The 26,495-nt window shown below is 62.7% G+C and overlaps 1 protein-coding gene across 1 annotated transcript; it reads right to left on the bottom strand.

Moving 5' to 3' along the window:
- Positions 1 to 1,541: 1,541 nt before the first annotated feature.
- On the bottom strand, positions 1,542 to 23,449 carry LOC148591233 (serine protease 33-like). Its single transcript, XM_088537953.1, has 8 exons — positions 23,365 to 23,449; positions 22,830 to 22,865; positions 22,064 to 22,232; positions 18,212 to 18,492; positions 16,972 to 17,153; positions 12,940 to 13,159; positions 11,805 to 11,958; positions 1,542 to 1,725 (listed from the first exon to the last, which is right to left on the bottom strand). Exons 1-8 carry the CDS (start codon positions 23,447 to 23,449, stop codon positions 1,542 to 1,544), a joined length of 1,311 nt encoding a protein of 436 aa, XP_088394079.1.
- Between the last annotated feature and the right edge of the window lie 3,046 nt (positions 23,450 to 26,495).

Consider the following 26,495-nt stretch of genomic DNA (forward strand, 5'->3'; position numbering starts at 1 on the left):
GGGACATGGGGACCCTCATGGGGACACAGGGACCCTCATGGGGACATTGGGGACATGGGGACACCGAGACCCTCGTTGGGGACATTGGGGACACCAGGACCCTCACTGGGGACATGGGGACCCTCATGGGGATATTGGGGCCACCAGGACCTTCTGTGGGGACATTGGGGACACAGGGACCCTCATTGGGGACACAGGGGGACATGGGGACACCAGGACCTTCTATGGGGGCACTGGGGACAAGGGGACCCTCATGGGGACACAGGGACCCTCATTGGGGACATTGGGGACACCAGGACCCTCATTGGGGCCACAGGGACCCTCATGGGGCCACCAGGACCTTCTATGGGGACATTGGGGCCACCAGGACCCTCATGGGGACACAGGGACCCTCATTGGGGACACAGGGACCCTCATTGGGGGCACCAGGAACCTCATGGGGACACCAGGACCTTCTATGGGGACATTGGGGACAAGGGGACCCTCATGGGGACACAGGGACCCTCATTGGGGACATTGGGGACAAGAGGACCCTCATTGGGGACACAGGGACCCTCATGGGGACAGCAGGACCTTCTATGGGGACACTGGGGCCACCAGGACCCTCATTGGGGACACAGGGGACAAGGGGACCCTCATGGGGACATCGGGGGCACCAGGACCTTCTATGGGGACATTGGGGACATGGAGACCCTCATGGGGACATTGGGGACAGGGGGACACCAGGACCTTCTATGGGGACACTGGGGACAAGGGGACCCTCATGGGGACACAGGGACCCTCATTGGGGACATTGGGGCCACCAGGACCCTCATTGGGGACACGGGGACCCTCATAGGGACACCAGGACCTTCTATGGGGACATTGGGGCCACCAGGACCTTGTGTGGGGACACTGGGGACACGGGGACCCTCATGGGGACACAGGGACCCTCATTGGGGACATTGGGGACACCAGGACCCTCACTGGGGACACAGGGACCCTCATGGGGACAGCAGGACCTTCTATGGGGACATTGAGGCCACCAGGACCCTCATTGGGGACACAGGGACCCTCACTGGGGACACAGGGACCCTCATTGGGGGCACCAGGAACCTCATGGGGCCACCAGGACCTTCTATGGGGACATTGGGGCCACCAGGACCTTCTATGGAGACACTGGGGACAAGGGGACCCTCATGGGGACACAGGGACCCTCATTGGGGACATTGGGGGCACCAGGACCCTCATTGGGGACACAGGGACCCTCATGGGGACACCAGGACCTTCTATGGGGACATTGGGGCCACCAGGACCCTCATGGGGACACAGGGACCCTCATTGGAGGCACCAGGAACCTCATGGGGCCACCAGGACCTTCTATGGGGACACTGGGGCCATCAGGACCTTCTATGGGGACACTGGGGACAAGGGGACCCTCATGGGGACACAGGGACCCTCATGGGGACACTGGGGACACGGGGCCACCGTCACCTCGTCCCTGCTCCACCCATCGGTCGAACTCGTCGGGGTCGACGTCAATGTCCCCATCGGGGCCATCGTCACCGGGGGGGTCCAGGAAAAAGGCGTCGCGGGCGTCGCGGGCCACCCAGCGCGCGTGGGGGGCGGCGGCCGTGAACGTCACCCGCGTCCCCGACGGTGACACCGACGGTGACAACGACGGTGACATTGACGGTGACGTTGATGGTGACGTCGATGGTGACGTCGAGGGTGACGTCGAGGGCGCTGTCCCCGCCAGGAACCAGGTGCCACCGCGGTCACAGGCCAGGGGAGCCCCCGGGGGGACCTGCGGGGACATCGGGGAGGTGGCACCGAGGGGACAGAGAATGGCCACGAGGAGCCCGAAATGGGCCAAATGGGACCCAAAATGGCACAAATGGACCCCAAAATGACCCAAAAGGGGCCCAGGAATCGGCCAAAAGGGCCCAAGGAGCCCAGGAATGACCAAAAATGGCCCCAAAGACCCCAAAATGGCCCCAAAATGGCCCCAAAGACCCCAGAAATGACCCATAAGGGCCCAAATGACCCCAAAGACCCAGAAGTGGCCCAAATGACCCCCCAAATGGCCCCAAAGACCCCAGGAATGACCCAAAATGGCCCCCAAGATCCCAAAATGACGCAGAATGGCCCCAAAATGGCCCCAAAGACCCCAGGAAGGACCCAAAAGGGCCCCAAGGAGCCCAAAAATGACCCCCAAGACCCCAAAATGGCCCAAATGAGCCCCAAAATGGCCCCGAAGACCCTGGAAATGACCCAAAATGTCCTAAATGAGCCCCCAAAACATCCCAGATGAGCCCCAAAATGGCCCCAAAGACCCTGGAAATGGCCCAAATGAGCCCCAAAATGGCCCAAATGAGCCCCAAAGTGACCCAAAAGGGGCCCAAGGAACCCCAAAATGACCCCCAAGACCCCAAAACGGGCCAAAATGAGCCCCAAAATGGCCCCAAAGACCCCGGAAATGACCCAAAAGGGCCCAAATGAGCCCCAAAATGACCCCAAGGACCCCAGGAATGACTCAAACTGGCCCCAAAGACCCCAGAATGGCCCAAATGAGCCCCAAAGACCCAGAAATGTCCCAAAAGGCCCCCGAGGAGCACAGAAATGACCCGAAAGACCCCACAATGGCTCAATTGAGCCCCAAAATGGCCCCAAAGACCCTAAGAATGACCCAAAATGTCCCAAATGAGCCCCAAAATGGCCCCACAGACCCCAGGAATGACCCAGAATGTCCCAAATAACCCCCAAAATGACCCAAATGAGCCCCAAAATGGCCCCACAGACCCCAGGAATGACCCAGAATGGCCCCCAACATCCCAAAATGGCCCAAACGAGCCCCAAAATGGCCCCAAAAACCGCAGAAATGACCCAAAATGTCCCAAATAAGCCCCAAAATAGCCCAAATGGGCCCCAAAATGGCCCCAAAGACCCCAGAAATGACTCAAAATGCCCCCCAAGACCCCAAAATGGCTCCAGCGGACCCAAAATATCCCAAATGGCTCCAAAATGGACCCCAAAAACCCAGAAATGACCCAAAATGGCCCCAAGTGACCCAAAATCTTCTCAAAGACCAAGAAATGCCCCCCAAAATGGCCCCAAGAAGCCCCAAAATGGGCCAAATGAGCCCCAAAATGCCCCAAAGACCCGAGAAATGACCCGAAATATCCCAAATGAACCCCAAAATGCCCCCAAAGACCGCAGAAATGACCCCCAAAGGGCCCCAAGGAGAACAAAAATGGCCCCAAAATGACCCAAAATGGCCCTAATAAGCCCCAAATTTGCCCCAAAGACCCCACATATGACCCAAAGGGGGCCCAAGGAGCCCAAAAATGACCCCAAAGACCCCAAAATGGCCCCAAAGACCCCCCAAATGACCCAAAATGGCCCAAATGAGCCCCCAAAACATCCCAGATGAACCCCAAAATGGCCCCAAAGACCCCGAAAATGGCCCAAATGAGTCCCCAAATGGCCCCAAAGAGCCCAGAAATGACCCAAATGGGGCTCAAGGAGCCCAAAAATGGCCCCCTAGACACCAAAAGGGCCCGAATGAGCCCCAAAATGGCCCCAAAGACCCTAGGAATGACCCCAAATGTCCCAAATGAGCCCCAAAATGGCCCCAAAGACCCAGAAATGACTCAAAATGCCCCCCAAGACCCCAAAATGGCTCCAGCAGACCCAAAATATCCCAAATGGCTCCAAAATGGACCCCAAAAACCCAGAAATGACCCAAAATGGCGCCAAGGGACTCAAAATCTGCTCAAAGAGCAAGAAATTCCCCCCAAAATGGCCCCCAGAAGCCCCAAAATGGCCCAAATGAGCCCCAAAATGGACCCAAAGACCCCAGGAATGACCCAAAAGGGCCCCAAGGAGCCCAAAAATGGCCCCAAAGACCCCAAAATGACCAAAAATGTCCCCAAGGACCCCAAAATGTCCCGAAGGACCCCCAAAATGACCCCAAAGGGCCCCAAGGAGCCCAAAGATGTCCCCAAAGACCCCAAAATGGACCCAAAGACCTGAGAAATGACCCGAAATATCCCAAATGAGCCCCAAAATGTCCCAAAGGAGCCCCAGAATGACCCCAAATACCCCAGAAATGACCCAAAATGTCCTAAACAAGCCCCAAAACGGCCCAAAAACGGCCCAAGGTGCCCAAAAATGACCCCCAAGACCCGAAAATGGCCCAAATGAGCCCCAAAATGTCCCCAAAGACCCAGAAATGTCCCAAAATGTCCCCAAGCAGCCCAAAATGTCCCCAAAGACCCCAAAGTGACCCCAGGGGACCCAAAGGGACCCCAAAGTCCCAAGAATGTCCCCAAGGAGCCCAAGATGTCCCCAGAACCCCCAAATGTCCCCAAAGACCCCCAAAATATCCCAAAGACCCCAAAATACCCCAAAGGACCCCAAAAATACCCCAAAGGACCCCCAAATATCCCAAAGACCCCAAAATACCTGAAAGGACCTCAAAAATACCCCAAAGGACCCCCAAATACCCCAAAGACCCCCAAAATACCCCAAAGACCCCAAAATATCCCAAAGACCCCAAAATACCCCAAAGGAGCCCAAAAATACCCCAAAGGACCCCAAATACCCCAAAGACCCCCAAAATACCCCAAAGACCCCAAAATATCCCAAAGACCCCAAAATACCCCAAAGGAGCCCAAAAATACCCCAAAGACCCCCCAAATATCCCAAAGACCCCAAAATACCCCAAAGGACCCCAAAAATACCCCAAAGGACCCCAAATACCCCAAAGACCCCCAAAATATCCCAAAGACCCCAAAATATCCCAAAGACCCCAAAATACCCCAAAGGAGCCCAAAATACCCCAAAGACCCCCAAAATACCCCAAAGGACGCCAAAATACCCCAAAATATCCCAAAATACCCCAAAGGAGCCCAAAAATACCCCAAAGGACCCCAAAATACCCCAAAGACCCCCAAAATATCCCAAGGACCCCAAAATATCCCAAAAACCCCAAAATACCCCAAAGGAGCCCAAAATACCCCAAAGACCCCCAAAATACCCCAAAGACCCCCAAAATACCCCAAAATACCACAAAGGAGCCCAAAATACCCCAAAGACCCCCAAAATATCCCAAAGGACCCAAAATACCCCAAAGGACCCCAAAATACCCGAAAGACCCCCAAAATATCCCAAAGACCCCAAAATACCCCAAAATACCCCAAAGACCCCCAAAATATCCCAAAGACCCCAAAATACCCCAAAGGACCCCAAAATACCCCAAAGACCCCCAAAATATCCCAAAGACCCCAAAATACCCCAAAATACCCCAAAGACCCCCAAAATATCCCAAAGGACCCCCAAATACCCCAAAGGACCCCAAAATATCCCAAAGACCCCAAAATACCCCAAAATACCCCAAAGACCCCCAAAATATCCCAAAGGACCCCAAAATACTACAAAGATCCCCAAAATATCCTAAAGGACCCCAAAATATCCCCAAATACCCCAAAGGAGCCCAAAATACCCCAAAGGAGCCCCAAATGTCCCCAATGTCCCCTGACCTGGGCGGCGGTGACGCCAGGGGGGAGGGTGACACAGATGGTTTCGTCATCGGGGACGTCCCCGTCACCGCAGGGACCTTCCACTGTCACCTCCACGTTGAGGAGGTCCTCAGAGAGGGACGAGCCTGGGGACATGGGGCACATTGGGGACATTGGGGACAGGGAGGGACATTGGGGACATGGGGGGACACGGGGACATTGGGGACATGGGGGGACATTGGGGACATGGGGGGACACAGGGACATGGGGGACATTGGGGGACATTGAGGGACATTGGGGACATTGAGGGACATTGGGGACATGGGAGATTCCAAGGGACACTTGGGGACACCCCAGGGGACACTGAGGGGACCCGAGGTGGCACTTGGGGACAGCCAGGGGACACTCAGGGGACTCGAGGTGACACTCAGTGACACTTGGGGACACCCTGGGGACACCCACGAGACACGTGGTGACACTTGGGGACACCCAGGAGACACTCGGTGACACTTGGGGACACTTAGGGGACCCGAGGTGGCACTTGGGGGCACTTGGGGACACTTGGGGACACCCCAGGGGACACCCAGTGACACTTGGGGACACCCAGGGGACCCGAGGTGACACTCAGTGACACTTGGGGACACTTAGGGGACCCAAGGTGGCACGTGGGGACATTGTGGACACCACAGGGGACACCCTAGGTGACACTTAGTGACACTTGGGGACACTCCAGGGGACACTCAGTGACACTTGGGGCCACCCAGGGAACCCGAGGTGACACTTAGGGACACTAGGGGGCACTTGGGGACACTCGGTGACACTCAAGTGACACTTGGGGACAACCCAGGGGACACCCAGGGGACCTAAGGTGACACTTGGGGATACCCCAGGGCACCCAAAGTGGCACTTGGGGACACCCAGGGGACCTGAGGTGACACTTAGGGACACTTGGGGACACCCAGGTGACACTCAGTGACACTTGGGGACACCCCAGGGGACACTTAAGGGACCCGAGGTGACACTTGGGGCCATCCAGGGGACTCAAGGTGACACTCAGTGACACTTGGGGACATCACAGGGGACCCAAAGTGGCACTTGGGGACATTGTGGACACCCCAGGGGACCAGAGGTGGCACTTGGGGACACTTTGGGCACCCGGGGGACCTGAGGTGACACTCAGTGACACTTGGGGACACCCTAGGGGACACTCAGGGGACCCGAGGTGACACCTGGGGACACCCAGGGGACCAGAAGTGACACTTGGGGACATTCAGTGACACTTGGGAACACCCAGGGGACCCAAAGTGGCACTTGGGGACACCCAGGGGACTTGAGGTGACACTTTGGGACACCCCAGGGGACCCAAAGTGGCACTTGGGGACATTGTGGACACCCCAGGGGACCCGAGATGACACTTGGGGACACTCCAGGGGACACCCCACGGATCCAAGGTGGCACTTGGGGACGTTGGGGACACTCCAGGGGACACCCAGGGGACCTGAGGTGACACTTGGGGACACCACAGGGGCCCCGAGGTGACACTTAGGGACGCAAGGTGGCACTTGGGGACACTCAATGACACTTGGGGACACCCCAGGGGACACTTAGGGGACCTGAGGTGGCACTTGGGGACATTGCGGGCACCACAGGGGATCACAAGGTGGCACTTGGTGACACTTGGGGACATTGGGGACACTCGGTGACATCGGTGCCACTCACCCGGTGCCACCACGGGGCTCCAGCAGCACCCGGCGGGCGCCGTCCCCGCGTGGGGGTGACACAGGGGACACCCCAGGGGACACTTGGGGACACCCAGGGGACCCGAGGTGACACTTGGGGACACTCCAGGGGACACTCAGTGACACTTGGGGCCACCCAGGGAACCCGAGGTGACACTTAGGGACACTAGGGGGCACTTGGGGACACTCGGTGACACTCAAGTGACACTTGGGGACAACCCAGGGGACACCCAGGGGACCTAAGGTGACACTTGGGGATACCCCAGGGGACCCAAAGTGGCACTTGGGGACACCCAGGGGACTCAAAAGTGACACTCAGTGACACTTGGGGACACCCAGGTGACACTCAGTGACACCCCAGGGGACACTTAAGGGACCCGAGGTGACACTTGGGGACACTTGGGGACACCCCAGGGGATTCAAAGTGACACTCAGTGCCACTTGGGGACACCCCAGGGGACATTTAGGGGACCAAAGGTGGCACTTGGGGACACTCTAGGGGACACTTAAGGGACCTGATGTGACACTTGGGGACACTCCAAGGGACCTGAGCTGACACTCGGGGCCATCCAGGGGACTCAAGGTGGCACTTGGGGACACCCCAGGGGACACTTAAGGGACCCAAGGTGGCACTTGAGGACACCCAGGGGAACTGAGGTGGCACTTGGGGACATCCCAGGGGACACAAGGTGGCACTTGGGGACACTCAATGACACTTGGGGACACCCCAGGGGACACTTAGGGGACCCGAGGTGGCACTTGGGGACATCGGTGACATCGGTGCCACTCACCGGGTGCCACCACGGGGCTCCAGCAGCGCCCGGCGGGCGCCGTCCCCGCGCGGGGGTGACACAGGGGACACCCCAGGGGACCCCAGGGGACACTTGGGGACACCCAGGGGACACTCAGTGACACTTGGGGCCACCCAGGGAACCCGAGGTGACACTTAGGGACACTAGGGGGCACTTGGGGACACTCGGTGACACTCAAGTGACACTTGGGGACACTCCAGGGGACACCCAGGGGACCTGAGGTGACACTTGGGGATACCCCAGGGCACCCAAAGTGGCACTTGGGGACACCCAGGGGACCTGAGGTGACACTTGGGGATACCCCAGGGCACCCAAAGTGGCACTTGGGGACACCCAGGGGATCTGAGGTGACACTTGGGAATACCCCAGGGCACCCAAAGTGGCACTTGGGGACACCCAGGTGACACTCAGTGACACCCCAGGGGACACTTAAGGGACCCGAGGTGACACTTGGGGACACCCCAGGGGACTCAAAGTGACACTCAGTGACACTTGGGGACACCCCAGGGAACACTTAGGACACCCGAGGTGGCACTTGGGGACACCCGAGGTGGCACTTGGTGACACTTGGGGACATTGGTGACACTTGGGGACATCGGTGACATCGGTGCCACTCACCGGGTGCCACCACGGGGCTCCAGCAGCGCCCGGCGGGCGCCGTCCCCGCGCGGGGGTGACACAGGGGACACCCAGGGGACCCGAGGTGACACTTGGGGACACCCAGGGGACACTCAGTGACACTTGGGGCCACCCAGGGAACCCGAGGTGACACTTAGGGACACTAGGGGGCACTTGGGGACACTCGGTGACACTCAAGTGACACTTGGGGACACTCCAGGGGACACCCAGGGGACCTGAGGTGACACTTGGGGATACCCCAGGGCACCCAAAGTGGCACTTGGGGACACCCAGGGGACCTGAGGTGACACTTAGGGACACTTGGGGACACCCAGGTGACACTCAGTGACACTTGGGGACACCCAGGTGACACTTAAGGGACCTGAGGTGACACTTGGGGACACTTGGGGACACCCCAGGGGACTCAAAGTGACACTCAGTGACACTTGGGGACACCCCAGGGGACACTTAGGGGACCCGAGGTGGCACTTGGGGACACCCGAGGTGGCACTTGGTGACACTTGGGGACATTGGTGACACTTGGGGACATTGGTGACATCGGTGCCACTCACCCGGTGCCACCACGGGGCTCCAGCAGCGCCCGGCGGGCGCCGTCCCCGCGCGGGGGTGACACAGGGGCCGCCGCAGGGGACCCCAGGGGACACTTGGGGACACCCGCAGCAGGGCCAGGTCGTGGCGGCCCCGCGGGGACACGAAGGCCCCGTGCAGGGACAGGCGCCACCCGGACGCCTGGGCCCCATTCCCGGATTCCGGAGCCGCATTCCCGGATTCCCAGGTCCCATTCCCGGATTCCGGAGCGCCATTCCCGGATTCCCGGGTCCCTCCCGGCGGCGCCGTCGTCACCGTCCAGTTTTCGGGGACCTGGCGCCTGGTTGGGGACAATGGGGGGGACATGGGGTGAGGGGGGGCCGGACGCCTGGGCCCCTTTCCCGGATTCCAGGACCCCATTCCTGGATTCCCAGACCCCATTCCTGGATTCCAGGACCCCATTCCCGGACATCAGTGCCCACTTCCCAGATTCCACGGTTCCCATTCCCGGCCTCCCATCCCCATTCCCAGATTCCAGGACCCCATTCCCGGATTCCAGGGCCCCTTTCCCAGATTCCAGGACCCCATTCCTGGATTCCAGAACCCCATTCTCGGATTCCCAGCCCCATTCCCAGATTCCAGGACCCCATTCCCAGACTCCTGAACCCCATTTCTGGATTCCAGGGCCCCATTCCCGGACATCAGGGCCCCTTTCCCAGATTCCAGGGTCCCCATTCCCGGACTCCTGGACCCCATTCCCGGACTCCTGGTCCCATTCCCAGACACCAGGACCCCCTTCCCCGATTCCCAGCCCCATTCCCAGACCCCAGGACCCCATTCCCGGATTCCGAACCCCATTCCCGGCCTCCCATCCCCGTTCCCGGACTCCCATTCCCAGATTCCAGGGCCCCCTTCCCGGATTCCCAGCCCCATTCCTGGACTCCCATCCCCATTCCCAGATTCCCAGCCCCATTCCTGGATTCCAGGGCCCCCTTCCCGGACTCCAGCACCCCCTTCCCGAATTCCAGGACCCCCTTCCCAGATTCCCACCCCCATTCCCAGATTCCCAGCTCCATTCCTGGATTCCCGGACCCCATTCCCAGATTCCCAGCCCCATTCCCGGATTCTAGCACCCCATTCCCAGATTCCAGGATCCCATTCCCGGACTCCTGAGCCCTTTCCCAGACACCAGGGCCCCTTCCCGGATTCCCAGCCCCATTCCCGGCTTCCCATCCCCATTCCCGTATTCCGAACCCCCTTCCCGGATTCCCATCCCCATTCCTGGATTCCAGGGCCACATTCCCGGTTTCCCATCCCCATTTCCACATTCCCATCCCCATTCCCACATTCCCATTCCCTGATTCCCATCCCCATTCCCGCATTCCCATCCCCATTCCCGGTTTCCCATCCCCATTCCCTGATTCCCATCCCCATTCCCGCACTCCCACCCCCATTCCCAGATTCCTATCCCCATTCCCGGCCTCCCATCCCCATTCCCACATTCCCATCCCCATTCCCGCATTCCCATCCCCATTCCCAGATTTCAGGACCCCATTCCCGTTTTCCCATCCCCATTCCCACACTCCCATCCCCATTCGCACATCCCCATCCCCATCCCCATTCCCGCATCCCCATTCCCGGTTTCCCATCCCCATTCCCAGATTCCCAGATCCCCATTCCCACATTCCCATCCCTATTCCCCCATTCCCATCCCCATTCCCACATTCCCATCCCCATTCCCAAATTCCCATCCCCATTCCCGTATCCCCCTTCCCGCATTCCCGTCCCCATTCCCACATTCCCATTCCCGCACTCCCATCCCCATTCCCTGATTCCCATTCCCATCCCCATTCCCACATTCCCATCCCCATTCCCGCATTCCCATCCCCATTCCCAGTTTCCCATCCCCATTCCCGCATTCCCATCCCCATTCCCGCATTCCCATCCCCATTCCCACATTCCCATCCCCATTCCCGGCCTCCCATCCCCATTGCCGCATTCCCATCCCCATTCCCAGATTCCCATCCGCATTCCTGCATTCCCATCCCCATTCCCAGATTCCAGGACCCCATTCCCACACTCCCATCCCCATTCCCACATTCCCATCCCCATCCCCATTCCTGCATCCCCATTCCCGGTTTCCCATCCTCATTCCTGGATTCCCATTCCCGCATTCCCATCCCCATTCCCGCACTCCCATCCCCATTCCCACATTCCCATCCCCATTCCCATCCCCATCCCCATTCCCGGATCCCCATTCCCAGTTTCCCATCCCCATTCCCGGCCTCCCATCCCCATTGCCGCATTCCCATCCCCATTCCCACATTCCCATCCCCCTTCCCTGATTCCCATCCCCATTCCCGCATTCCCATCCCCATTCCCGGATTCCCATCCCCATTCCCACATTCCCATCCCCATTCCCGCATCCCCATTCCCAGTTTCCCATCCCCATTCCCGCACTCCCATCCCCATCCCCACATCCCCATTCCCGCATTCCCGCATCCCCATTCCCACATTCCCATCCCCATTCCCGCATCCCAGGACCCCATTCCCACATTCCCGGATCCCCATTCCCGCTCTCCCACCCCAGGAAGCAGCCGGCCGCGCTCAGGACGATCCCGGCTCCCAGGAGGCTCCCGGCGCACACGGGACGATCCCGGAACGCCAGGATCACGGCCCAGGGAGGGAGCCCCCGCGGGGGGGGGCGCTGCAGCCGGGGCCCCCCCTGCATCCCGCAGCCTGCGGGGACGGAGCCCACGGAATGCCGGAACGCCGGAACGCCGGGAGCGGCACGGAGCCCGCCCGGACGCCTGGGCCCCATTCCCGGACTCCTGGATCCCCCCGGACGCCTGGGCCCTTCCCGGACTCCTGGGCCCTTCCCGGATTCCCGGTCCCTTCCCAGACTCCTGGGCCCTTCCCAGACTCCTGGGCCCTTCCCGGATTCCCGGTCCCTTCCCGGACTCCTGGGCCCCTCCCGGACGCCTGGGCCCCTTCCCAGATGCCTGGGACCCCCCTGGGCCCTTCCCGGATTCCCGATCCCTTCTCGGACTTCTGGGCCCCTTCCTGGACTCTTGGGACCCCCCTGGATCCCACCCGGACTCCTGGGCCCCTTCCCGTCCTCCCAGTCCCTTCCCGGACTCCTGGGCCCCTTCCCAGCCTCCCGGGCCCCATTCCTGGACTCCTGGGCCCCTTCCTGGCTTCCCGGTCCCTTCCCGGACTCCTGGGCCCGTCCCAGATTCCTGGGCCCCTTTCCCAGATTCCTGCTCCCTTCCCGGACACCTGGGCCCTTCCCAGACTCCCGGATCAGCCCCAGACTCCTGGGCCCCTTCCCGGACTCCTGGGCCCTTCCCGGACTCCTGGGCCCTTCCTGGCTTCCCAGCCCTTCCCGGACTCCTGGGCCCCTTCCCGGACCCTTCCTGGACGCCTGGGACCCCCCTGGATCCCACCCGGACACCTGGGCCCCTTCCTGGCTTCCCGGTCCCTTCCCGGACTCCCGGTCCCTTCCCGGACGCCTGGGCCCCTTCCCGGACGCCTGGGCCCCTTCCCGGACGCCTGGGCCCCTTTCCCAGATTCCCGATCCCTTCCTGGATTCCTGGGCCCCTTCCCAGATGCCTGGGACCCCCCTGGGCCCTTCCCGGACTCCTGGGCCCCTTCCCGGACTCCTGGGCCCCTTCCCGGACTCCCGGATCCCCCCCGGACTCCTGGGCCCCCTCCCCGTACCCAGACACTTCCCGTCCTCCGTCGCGGGCGGCGGCGGCTCCCGGGGCCGGGGCGCGAAGGCCCCCGGGGGGAGGTGGCCCCGGAGCCACCCGGCGTGAGCGGCCACCGCGGTGGCCACGGCCGGGAGCCCCGGGCGGCCGCAGCCCACGCTGAAGCTCAAGATGGCGGCCTGGAGCCAGCGGCCGTCCTGGGCGCACACGACGGGGCCGCCGGAATCCGCCTTGGGGACAATGGGGACAACGGGGACAACGGGGGTCACTTGGGTGTCACTTGGGTGTCCCCATGTCCCCCTATGTCCCCTCATGAGGCTCCATGTCCCTCCATGTCCCCAATGTCCCCCCATGTCCCCAGTGTCCCCAATGTCCCCATGTCCCCTCTATGGCCCCGCAGCCCACGCTGAAGCTCAAGATGGCGGCCTGGAGCCAGCGGCCGTCCTGGGCGCACACGACGGGGCCACCGGAGTCCGCCTTGGGGACAACGGGGACAATGGGGACAATGGGGGTCACTTGGGTGTCCCTATGTCCCCCCATGAGGCCCCATGTCCCTCCATGTGCTCCCAGGTCACTCTATGACCCTCCATGTTCGTCCATGTCCCCCCATGTCCCCTCATGTCCCTCCATGTCCCCAATGTCCCCTATGTCACCCCAATGTCCCCTCTATGGCCCCGCAGCCCACGCTAAAGCTCAAGATGGCGGCCTGGAGCCAGCGGCCGTCCTGGGCGCACACGACGGGGCCACCGGAGTCCGCCTTGGGGACAATGGGGGTCACTTGGGTGTCCCTATGTCCCCAATGTCCCCTCATGTCCCCTCATGAGGCTCCATGTCCCCAATGTCCCTCCATGTCCCCCCATGTCCCTCCATGTGCTCCCAGGTCACTCTATGACCCTCCATGTTCCTCTATGTCCCCCCATGTCCCCTCATGTCCCTCCATGTCCCCAATGTCCCCTCATGTCCTCCCATGTCCCCCCATGTCCCCTATATCTCCCTATGTCACCCATGTCCCCTCCATGTCCCCCAATGTCCCTCCATGTGGCCCCATGTCCCTCTATGACCCCCCATGTCCCTCCATGTCCCCAATGTCCCTCCATGTCCCCCCATGTCCCCCTATATCCCACCCTGGGCGCACACGACAGGACCACCGGAGTCGGCCTTGGGGACAATGGGGACAATGGGGACACCTGGGGGTCATTGATGTCCCCTATGTCCCCTCATGTCTCTCCATGTCCCTCCATGTCCCCAATGTCCCTCCATGTCCCTCCATGTGCTCCCAGGTCACTCTATGACCCTCCATGTTCGTCCATGTCCCCTCATGTCCCCCCATGTCCCTCCATGTCCCCAATGTCCCCTATGTCACCCCAATGTCCCCTCTATGGCCCCGCAGCCCACGCTGAAGCTCAAGATGGCGGCCTGGAGCCAGCGGCCGTCCTGGGCGCAGAGCACGGGGCCACCCGAGTCGGCCTTGGGGACAATGGGGACAATGGGGACAATGGGGGTCACCTGGGTGTCCCTATGTCCCCTCATGTCCCCCCATGTCCCCTGTATCTCCCTATGTCACCCATGTCCCCTCCATGTCCCCCAATGTCCCTCCATGTGGCCCCATGTCCCTCTATGACCCCCCATGTCCCCCATGTCCCCTATGTCACCCATGTTCTCCAATGTCCCCTAATGTCCCCAATGGCCCCATGTCCCCTCTATGGCCCCGCAGCCCACACTGAAGCTCAAGATGGCGGCCTGGAGCCAGCGGCCGCCCTGGGCGCACACGACGGGGCCACCGGAATCCGCCTTGGGGACAATGGGGACAACGGGGGTCACTTGGGGGTCACCATGTCCCCTATGTCCCCTCATGTCCCCCCATGTCACGCCATGTCCCCAATGTCCCCTCATGTCCCCTCATGAGCCTCCATGTCCTCTCATGTCTCTCCATGTCCCCCCATGTCCCCTCATGTCCCCCCATGTCTCTCCATGTCCCTCTATGACCCTCCATGTCCCCCTATATCCCACCCTGGGCGCACACGACGGGGCCACCCGAGTCGGCCTTGGGGACAATGGGGACAACGGGGGTCACTTGGGTGTCCCTATGTCCCCCCATGAGGCCCCATGTCCCTCCATGTCCCCAATGTCCCTCCATGTCCCTCCATGTCCCTCCATGTGCTCCCAGGTCACTCTATGACCCTCCATGTTCCTCTATGTCCCCCCATGTCCCCTCATGTCCCTCTATGTCCCCAACGTCCCCTCATGTCCCCCCATGTCTCTCCATGTCCCTCTATGACCCTCCATGTCCCCCTATATCCCACCCTGGGCGCACACGACAGGACCACCCGAGTCGGCCTTGGGGACAATGGGGACAATGGGGACACCCGGGGGTCATTGATGTCCCCTATGTCCCCTCATGTCCCCCCATGAGCCTGCATGTCCCCCCATGTCCCCTATGTCACCCATGTTCCCTCCATGTCCCCAATGTCCCCCCCTTGTCCTCAGTGTCCCCCCAAGTCCACTCATGTCCCCCCATGTCCCTCCATGTGGCCCCATGTCCCTCTATTTCCCCTCATGTCCCCAATGTCCCTCCATGTCCCTCCATGTCCCCCCATGTCCCTCCTTGTCCCCAATGTCCCCTCATGTCCCCCCATGAGCCTCCATGTCCCTCTATTTCCCTCCATGTCCCCAATGTGCCCCCATGTCCCTCCATGAGGCTCCATGTCACCAATGTCCCCTCATGTCCCTCCATGTCCCTCCATGTCCCTCCATGTCCCCCCATGTCCCCGATGTCCCCCTATGTCCCCCCATGTCCCCCTATATCCCACCCTGGGCGCACACGACAGGACCACCCGAGTCGGCCTTGGGGACAATGGGGACAATGGGGACACCTGGGGGTCATTGATGTCCCCTATGTCCCCTCATGTCCCCCCATGAGCCTGCATGTCCCCCCATGTCCCCTATGTCACCCATGTTCCCTCCATGTCCCCCAATGTCCCCAATGTCCCCAATGTCCCCGTCACCTGGCAGGCCCCATGTGCCCCCGTGCGTCCCCGTTGTCCCCGTTGTCCCCGCGCAGACCATGGTGGCCTTGGCCGGCGCCGCCAGCTCCGTGTGCCCCCGTGTCCCCAATGTCCCCCATGTCCCCAATGTCCCCGTTATCCCCATTATCCTCCATGTCCCCAATGTCCCCAATGTCCCCATAACCCCCTATGTCCCCATTATCCTCCATGTCCCCAATGTCCCCATTATCCCCATTATCCATGTCCCCAATGTCCCCAATGTCCCCAATGTCCCCATAACCCCCCATGTCCCCATTATCCCCAATGTCCCCAATGTCCCCAATGTCCCCGTCACCTGGCAGGCCCCGTGCGCCCCTGTCGTCCCCGCTGTCCCCGTTGTCCCCGCGCAGACCATGGTGGCCTTGGCCGGCGCCGCCAGCTCCGTGTGCCCCCGTGTCCCCAATGTCCCCATAACCCCCCATGTCCCCAATGTCTCCAATGTCCCCCATGTCCCCATGTCCCCCATGTCCCTCATTGTCCCCATGTCTCTCATTGTCCCCAATGTCCCCAATGTCCCCAATGTCCCCGTCACCTGGCAGGCCCCATGTGCCCCCGTTGTCCCCGCTGTCCCCGTTGTCCCCCGCGCAGACCATGGTGGCCTTGGCCGGCGCCGCCAGCTCCGTGTGCCCCTGTGTCCCCAATGTCCCCATAACCCCCCATGTCCCCAATGTCTCCAATGTCCCCCATGTCCCCATGTCCCCCATGTCCCTCATTGTCCCCATGTCTCTCATTGTCCCCAATGTCCCCAATGTCCCCAATGTCCCCGTCACCTGGCAGGCCCCATGTGCCCCCGTTGTCCCCGCTGTCCCCGTTGTCCCCGCGCAGACCATGGTGGCCTTGGCCGGCGCCGCCAGCTCCGTGTGCCCCCGTGTCCCCAATGTCCCCATAACCCCCCATGTCCCCAATGTCTCCAATGTCCCCCATGTCCCCATGTCCCCCATGTCCCTCATTGTCCCCATGTCTCTCATTGTCCCCAATGTCCCCAATGTCCCCGTCACCTGGCAGGCCCCGTGCGCCCCCGTCGTCCCCGCTGTCCCCGTTGTCCCCGCGCAGACCATGGTGGCCTTGGCCGGCGCTGCCAGCTCCGGCCGTCGCAGCAGCCCATGGAGACAGTTACAGGTCGGGGGGCTGAGGAGCTCCAGGGCCACCTGCTGGAGAGGGGACCCGGCCGGGAGGGACACTGGGGACAACGGGGACATTGGGGACATTGGGGACAACGGGGGACACCAGGGGGCATTGGGGACATGGGGGACACAGGGGGACGGGGGGGACAGGGGGTCCCCAATGTCCCCATTCACACCACCCTCGGCCACCTGCCCCCAACACCCCCAATGTCCCCATTGTCCCCAACGTCCCCATTGTCCCCAATGTCCCCAATGGGCCCCCAACATCCCCATTGTCACCAATGTCCCCATGTCCCCCCAACGTCCCCATTGTCCCCAATATCCCCATTGTCCCCAGTGTCCCCAATATCCCCCTGTCCCCATTGTCCCCAATGGCCCCAACATCCCCTTTGTCCCCAATGTCCCCATTGTCCCCAACATCCCCATTGACCCTTATTGTCCCCGTTGACCCCAACGTCCCCAACATCCCCAATGTCCCCAGTGTCCCCCATGTCCCCAGGGTCCCCAATGTCCCCAACATCCCCATTGACTCCTATTGCCCTCATTGACCCCCATTGTCCCCATTGACCCCCATTGTCCCCATTGACCCCAATGTCCCCATTGTCCCCAATGTCCCCTACATCCCCAATGTCTCCATTGTCCCCATTTTCCCCCATGTCCCCAATGTCCCCATTGTCCCCAATGGCCCCAACGTCCCCAGTGTCCTCCATCTCCCTGGTGTCCCCAACAACCTCCATGTCCCCAACATCCCCATTGACCCCTATTGTCCCCATTGACCCCAATGTCCCCATTGACCCCAACATCCCCAACATCCTCATTGTCCCCATTGACTCCAATGTCCCCAACATCCCCATTGTCCCCATTGTCCCCAATGTCCTCCTATGTTTCCAGTGTGCCCAACATCTCCATTGTCCCCAACATCCCTATTATCCCCAGTGTCCCCAATGTTCCCAGTGTCCCCATTGACCCCAACGTCCCCACTGACCCCAACGTCCCCATTCTCCCCAATGCCCCCAACCCCCCCAACGTCCCCAACATCCCCAATGTCCCCATTGTCCCCATTCTCCCCATTGTCCCCAATGTCCCCAAGTGCCACCCCCCGTCCCCATCTCACCGTTCTCGCCCACGTGTCCCCACCCCGTCACCCAACAGCGGCCCCCGAAGGGCAGCGGGTGCCGGGGCTGGGGCAGACACACGGGGGCCACGCGGGGTCCCCACGTCACCGCTGTCCCCAGCTGCAGCAGGGCCAGGTCGTGGCCACCCCGCACGTCCCCGTCGTAGCCCTCGTGGGGCCACAGGGCCACCGGGCGCCGCTCCTGTCCCCCGGCGTCACCCAGGCGGAGGCGTCCGGCCACCACCAGCCAATCGCGGAGGGCCCCGCGGGAGCCGTTGGCGCTGCGGGGACGATGGGGACATTGGGGACATTGGGGACATTGGGGACAATGGGGATGTTGGGGACAATGGGGACGATGGGGACATTGGGGACGATGGGGACAATGGGTACAATGGGGATGTTGGGGGCAATGGGGACAATGGGGACCTTGGGGACGTTGGGGACATTGGGGATGTTGGGGGCAATGGGGATGTTGGGGACATGGGGGACAATGGGGACATTGGGGGCAATGGGGACAATGGGGATGTTGGGGGCGATGGGGACAATGGGGACAATGGGGGCCATGGGGACGTTGAGGGCATTGGGGACATTGGGGACGTTGGCGACAATGGGGACAATGGGGATAACGGGGACAATGGCGATAATGGGGGCATTGGGGGCAATGGGGACAATGGGGACAATGGGGGCAATGGGGATGTTGGGGACATGGGGGACAATGGGGACATTGGGGGCAATGGGGACTATGGAGACATTGGGGATAATGGCAACGATGGGGACGTTGGGGACGATGAGAACAATGGTGACAATGGGGACATTGGGGATAACAGGGACAATGGGGACAATGGGGACATTGGGGATAACAGGGACACTGGGGATAACATGGACAATGGGGACAACGGGGACAAGGAGACATTGGGGACAATGGGGGCAATGAGGACAATGGGGACATTGGGGGCAATAGGGACAATGGGGATAACGAGGAGAATGGGGACAATGGAGGACATGGGGACATTGGGGACATTGAGGGCGATGGGGACAATGGGGACATTGAGGATAACAGGGACAATGGGGACATTGGGGACATTGGGGACATTGGGGATGTCGCGGACAATCGGGCCAAGGGACCCAATGACACCCTAGGGGACCCAATGGTTCCAAGGGGACCCAATGAGGTTCAAGGGGCCCCAATGACCCTCTAGGGGACCCAGTGGTTCCAAGGGGACCCAATGACACTCTAGGAAGACCAAGACACCCAACAAGGTTCTAGAGGACCCATTGACGCTCTAGGTGACCCAACGGTTCCAAGGGGACCCAATGACGCTCTAGGGGGACCAAAGAACCCAACAAGGTTCTAGGGGACCCGATGACGCTCTAGGTGACCCAATGGTTCCAAGCGGACCCAATGAGGTTCAAGGGGGCCCATTGACACTCTAGGTGACCCAACGGCTCCAAGGGGACCCAATGACGCCCTAGGTGACCCAATGGCTCCAAGGGGACCCAATGACATCCAAGAATACCCAATGACGCTCTAGTGGACCCAAGGGGGCCAAGAAGACCCAATGAGGTTCAAGGGGTCCCGTTGACGCTCTAGGGGACCCAACGGCTCCAAGGGGACCCAATGACGTCCAAGGAGACCCAATGCCACCCTAGGTGACCCAATGGCTCCAAGGGGACCCAATGAGGTTCAAGGGGTCCCATTGACACTCTAGGTGACCCAACGGGGCCAAGGGACCCAATAAGGTTCTAGGGGACCCAATGACGTTCAAGGAGACCCCATGACCCTCTAGGTGATCCAACGGTTCCAAGGGGACCCAATGACACTCTAGAGGGACCGAAGGACCCAACAAGGTTCTAGGGGACCCAATGACGCTCCAGGTGACCCAATGATTCCAAGGGAACCCAATGAGGTTCAAGGGGCCCCATTGACACTCTGGGAGACCCAACAGGGTCTAGATGACCCAATGGTTTCAAGAGGACCCAATGATGCTCTAGGGGACCCATTGACGCTCTAGGGGACCCAACGGGGCCAAGGGACCCAACAAGGTTCTAGGGGACCCAACCAGGTTCTAGGGGACCCATTGACGCTCTAGGTGACCCAACGGCTCCAAGGGGACCCAGTGACACTCTAGGAAGACTAAATGACCCAACAAGGTTCTAAGGCACTCAATGACGTTCAAGGGGGCCTACTGATGCTCTAAATGACCCAACGAGGCCAAAAGACCCAATAAGGTTCTAGAGCACCCAACAAGGTTTTAGGGGACCCAACCAGGTTCTAGGGGACCCAATGATGCTCTAGGTGACCCAATGCTTCCAAGGGGACCCAATGACATTCAAGGGGCCCCATTGACGCTCTAGGGAACCCAACGGGGCCAAGGGACCTAACAAGGTTCTAAGAGACCCAACAACGTTCTGGAGGACCCAATGGTACTCTAGGAGACCCAATGAGACCCAAAACGACTCAACAAGGTTCTAGGGGACCCAATGATGCTCTAGCTGACCCAACGGTTCCAAGGGGACCCAACCAGGTTCTAGGGGACCCAATGACCCTCTAGGCGACCCAACAGTTCCAAGGGGACCCAATGAGGTTCAAGGGGTCCCATTGACGCTCTAGGGGACCCAACAGTTCCAAGAGAACCCAATGACATCCAAGGACACCCAATGACGCTCCAGGGGACCCAACGGGGACCATAGGGACCCAACAAGGTTCTAGCGCACCCAACAAGGTCCTGGGGACCTAAACAGGTTCTAGGTGACGGAGTGATGCTCTAGGTGACCCAACAGTTCCAAAAGGACCCAATGATGTTGAAGGGGACCCATTGACACTCTAGGGGACCCAGTGGTTCCAAGGGGACCCAATGACATTCAAGGGGCCCCAATGACGCTCTAGGTGACCCAATGGTTCTAAAGGGACCCAATGGTTCCAAGGGGACCCAATGACGTTCAAGGACACCCAAAGACGCTCTACGTGACCCAACAACTCCAAGAGGACCCAATGATGTTCAAGGGGACCCAATGACGTTCAAGGGGACCCAACGGGACCAAGGGACCCAACAAGGTTCTAGGGGACCCAACCAGGTTCTAGGGGACCCATTGACGCTCTAGGGGACCCAACGGCTCCAAGGGGACCCAATGAGGTTCAAAGGGCCCCATTGACGCTCTAGGGGACCCAACGGGGACCATAGGGACCAAACAAGGTTCTAGGGGACCCAATGACGCTCTAGGTGACCCAATGGTTCCAAGGGGACCCAATGACGTCCAAGGAGCCCCACTGACGCTCTAGGTGACCCAACGGTTCCAAGGGGACCCAATGACGTTCAAGAGCCCCAATGACAATCTAGGGGACCCAATGGGGGCAAAGGATCCAATGATGTTACAATGGCCCCACTGATGCTCTAGGGCACCAAATGGGAACCATAGGGACCCAACTAAGCTCCAGGTCCCCAGTGACATCCTAGGTCACCCAATGGTGCCAAGGGGAACCAACGATGCCCAAGGGGGCCCACCGATGCTCTAGGGGACCCAACGAGGACTAAAGGGACCCAATGACATTGAAGGTGCCCCACTGATGCTCTAAAGGACCCAATGGGGCCAAAGGACCCAAGAAGGTTCTAGGGGACCCAAAAATGCTCTAGGTGACCCAATGTTTCCAACGGGACCCACTGACACTCTAGGGGACCCAATAGAACTAAAGGACCCAACAAAGTTTTAGGAGACCCAAGAAAGCTCTAGGGCATCCAATGATGTTCTAGTGGATCCAGTGATGCTCTAGGTGACCCAGCGCTTCCAAAGAGACCCAATGACGTCCAAGGGCCCCCGTTGACGTCCCCCCGGCCCCCCGGCCCCATCACTCACCCTTGGAAGCAGTGGGCGGCCGTGAGGACCCAGGTCGGCGCCACCAGGGTCCCCCCGCACACGTGGACCCCCCGGTGCTGCAGACTGACCTGCCAGGGCCACTGACCCGGGAGGGCGGCGGAACCGCCCACGACCCGGCCCCGGTGCCGCTGGAGGCCGCAGGGGCCGCCTGGGAGGGGACGTGAGCGCGGCCGGACGCCGGGGCCCCTTCCCGGACGCCTGGGCCCTTCCCGGACGCCTGGGCCCCTTCCCGGACTCCTGGGCCCCTTCCCGGATTCCGGGGCCCCTTCCCGGACTCCTGGGCCCCTTCCCAGACTCCTGGGCCCTTCCCGGACGCCTGGGCCCTTCCCGGACGCCTGGGCCCTTCCCGGGATTCCTGGGCCCCTTCCCGGACTCCTGGGCCCCTTCCCGGACGCCTGGGCCCTTCCCGGACTCCTGGGCCCTTCCCGGATTCCTGGGCCCTTCCCGGACTCCTGGGCCCCTTCCCGGACTCCTGGGCCCCTTCCCGGATTCCCGGCCCCTTCCCGGACTCCTGGGCCCTTCCCGGACGCCTGGGCCCCTTCCCCGCCCCCCCCACCCCATGTTGCCCCATTTGGCCCTTTCGCAACCCCCGGGGGGGAAGGAAACGTTTGGGCAGCGCCCGGACGCCGGGGCCCCTTGCGGGGGGGGGTCACAACCCCTAGCCAATGGGGAGGCAGCAAGGGGGCTCCCCATGAATATGCATGAGGGCATTTGCATAATCAACACTCATTTGCATAAAGCTCACCCGGCATCCAATCGTCTTCAGGCTCCTCTGCAGCATCTGGAGGGGGGGAAAAGGGTTAGAATCAGAATCCTGGGAAAGGGCCCAGGAGTCCGGGAAGGGCCCAGGAGTCCGGGAAGGGGCCTGGGAATCCGGGAAGGGGCCCAGGAATCCGGGAAGGGCCCAGGAGCCTGGGAAGGGGCCCAGGAGTCCGGGGGGGGCCCAGGCGTCCGGGAAGGGCCCAGGAGTCTGGGAAGGGCCCAGGAGTCCGGGAAGGGGCCCAGGAGTCCGGGAAGGGCCCAGGAGTCCGGGAAGGGCCCAGGCGTCCGGGGATGCCTCAGAGGTGACTGGGTCCCCTTTGGCTGCGGCCGTCGGGTCGGCGCTTCCAGTTGGACCGGTCCGGCCGGACGCCTGGGCCCTTCCCGGTCCCTTCCCGGACGCCTGGGCCCTTCCCGGACTCCTGGGCCCCTTCCCGGACGCCTGGGCCCTTCCCGGACCCTTCCCGGACTCCTGGGCCCCTTCCCAGATCCCACCCGGACACCCGGGCCCCTCCGCTCACATCCCGTCACCGCCAGCGCCAGGACGAGCGCGAAGGCTCCGCGGAGGCTCCTCATCCTCCTCCTCATCCTCCTCCTCGTCCCCATCCCGGCGACTGCGGCCGGAGCCGGGGAAGGAACCGGATTTAACCCTGACCCCGCCCCCCCCCAAGCCGGACGCCTGGGCCCCTCCCGGACGCCTGGGCCCTTCCCCGGACGCCTGGGCCCTTCCCCCTTCCCCTTTCCCAACCCAGAGCCCTGGGGGCTCCCTGGGACTCCTCATTGGGGGCCCTGGCGTCCGGGAGGGCCCAGGAGTCCGGGAAGGGGCCCAGGCGTCCGAGTGGGATCCAAGAAGGGCCCAGGCGTCCGGGCAGGATCCATGGGGGTCCCCAGTGTCGAAAGGGGGCCCAGGCGTCCGGGTGGGATCCAAGAGGGGCCCAGGCGTCTGGGCGGGCTCTAAGGGGCCCTGGCGTCTGGGATGGGGCCCCGGCATCCGGGCGGGATGAATGAGGGGCCCAGGCGTCCAGGTGGGATTTAAAGGGGGCCCAGGCGTCCGGGCGGGATCCAAGAAGGGCCCAGGCGTCCGGGCGGGATCCATGGGGGTCCCCAGTGTCGAAAGGGGGCCCAGGAGTCCGGGTGGGATCCAAGGGGGCCCCAGGAATGCGGGAAGGGCCCAGGCGTCCGGGCGGGCTCTAAGGGGGGCCCAGGCGTCCGGGTGGGATCTAAAGGGGGCCCAGGCGTCCGGGGGGGTCCCAGGCGTCCGGGAGGGGGCCCAGGCGTCCGGGCCTCCCCTTTCCCCGCCCCCTCTCCCGGACGCCTGGGCCCCTCTTCGGCCTTGACCGGCCCCGCCAGGGGGCCCCGGCGTCCGAGCCCCTCCCCCCGGGGGGGCGGGGCCGGGCGGCGCCTACGGAAGGAGCCGCTCGGACGCCTGGGCCCCTCCGTCCCCCATAACCCCGAACCGAACCGAACCGAACCGGACCGGGACCATGGCGGGAGGAGACGGCAAGGTAGCCCGGACGCCTGGGCCCCTTCCCGAACTCCTGGCCCCTTCCCGGACTCCTGGCCCCTTCCCGGACGCCTGGGCCCCTTCCCGGACTCCTGGGCCCCTTCCCGAACTCCTGGGCCCCTTCCCGGACTCCTGGGCCCTTCCCGAACTCCTGGGCCCTCCTGGACGCCTGGGCCCCCCCCGGACTCCTGGGCCCCTTCCCGGTCGCCTGGGCCCTTCCCCGGACTCCTGGGCCCCTTCCCGGTCGCCTGGGCCCCTTCCCCGGACTCCTGGGCCCTTCCCGGACTCCTGGGCCCTTCCCGGACTCCTGGGCCCTTCCCGGACTCCTGGGCCCTTCCCGGACTCCTGGGCCCCTTCCCGGACTCCTGGGCCCCTTTTCCCTTTCGGTCCCCGGTTCCGCTCGTGGTTCCGGGCCCGGGAAGGGGCCCAGGCGTCCGGGACCCCCCCCCTCCCCCCCCCGGCTCCGTGGTCGCTTTTGGACTTTGGTCCCGGTCGAAATGGCCGGGGGGGGGGGGGGGGGCGGCTCGGACGCCTGGGCCCTTCCTGCGGGGGGAGGGGAGGGAGGCCGAGGGGGCCCCGGTGTCCGGGCGGGATCCAAAGGGGGCCCAGGCGTCCGAGTGGGATCTGAGGGGGTCCCCGGTGTCCAAGAGGGGCCCCGGCGTCCGGGTGGGATCCATGGGGGTCCCCGGTGCCCAGGAGGGGCCCAGGCGTCCGAGCAGGATCTGAGGGGGGCCCAGGCGTCCGGGCGGGATCCAAAGGGGGTCCCCGAAATCCTGGTGGGATCCAAGGGGGGCCCCGGCATCTGGGCAGGCTCTGAGGGACCCAGGTGTCCGGGCAGGATCTAAAGGGGGCCCAGGCGTCCAGGGGGGCCCAGGTGTCCGGGTGGGACGAATGGGGGGCCCAGGCGTCCGAGTGGGATCCAAGAGGGGTCCAGGTGTCCGGGCAGGTTCTGAAGGGTCCAGGCGTCCGGGTGGGATCCATGGTGGTCCCCAGTGTCCAAGAGGGGCCCCGGCGTCCAGGTGGGATCCAAAGGGGTCCCGGCTGTCCAGGGGGGCCCCAGCGTCCGGGTGGGATCCAAGGGGGTCCCTAGTTTCCAATAGGGGCCCAGGCGTCCGAGTGGGATCCAAGGGGGCCCCAGCGTCCTGGGTGGGATGAATGAGGGGCCCAGGCATCCGGGATGGGGCCCAGGCGTCCGGGTGGGATCCATGGGGGTCCCTGGTGTCCAAAGGGGGCCCAGGCGTCCGAGTGGGATCTGAGGGGGTCCCCGGTGTCCTAGAGGGGCCCAGGCGTCCGGGTGGGATGAATGAGGGGCCCAGGCGTCCGGGAAGGGGCCCAGGCGTCCGGGTGGGATCCATGGGGGTCCCCAGTGCCCAGGAGGGGCCCAGGCGTCCGAGCAGGATCTGAGGGGGGCCCAGGCGTCCAGGTTGGATCCAAAGGGGGACCCCAGCGTCCGGGTGGGATCCAAGGGGGTCCCTAGTTTCCAATAGGGGCCCAGGCGTCCGAGTGGGATCCAAAGGGGGCCCAGGCGTCCGAGTGGAATCCAAGGGGGCCCCAGCGTCCTGGGTGGGATGAATGAGGGGCCCAGGCGTCCGGGAAGGGGCCCAGGCGTCCGGGTGGGATCCATGGGGGTCCCCAGTGTCCAAAGGGGGCCCAGGTGTCCGGGTGGGATCTAAGGGGGTCCCCGGTGCCCAGGAGGGGCCCAGGCATCCGAGCAGGATCTGAGGGGGGCCCAGGCGTCCGGGCGGGATCCAAAGGGGGTCCCCGACATCCTGGTGGGATCTAAGGGGGTGCCCAGTGTCCAAGAGGGGCCCAGGCGTCCGGGTGGGATCCATGGGCGTCCCCAGTGTCCGAAGGTGGGCCCAGGCATCCGGGTGGGATCTGAGGGGATCCCTGGTATCCAAGAGGGGCCCAGGCGTCCGGGCAGGATCTAAAGGGGGCCCCGGCGTCCGGGCAGGCTCTAAGGGGCCCAGGCGTCCGGGTGGGATCTGAGGGGGTCCCTAGTGTCCAAAGGGGGCCCAGGCGTCCGGTTGGGATCCAAGGGGGGCCCAGGCGTCCGGGTGGGATCTAAAGGGGCCCAGGCGTCCGGGAAGGGCCCCAGCGTCCGGGTGGGATCCAAGGGGGTCCCCAGTTTCCAATAGGGGCCCAGGC

Source organism: Tinamus guttatus, unplaced genomic scaffold (assembly GCF_059628265.1).
Source record: "Tinamus guttatus ecotype Peru unplaced genomic scaffold, ASM5962826v1 Tinamus_guttatus_pri_ptg000913l, whole genome shotgun sequence".
In the NCBI taxonomy this organism is placed as follows: domain Eukaryota; kingdom Metazoa; phylum Chordata; class Aves; order Tinamiformes; family Tinamidae; genus Tinamus; species Tinamus guttatus.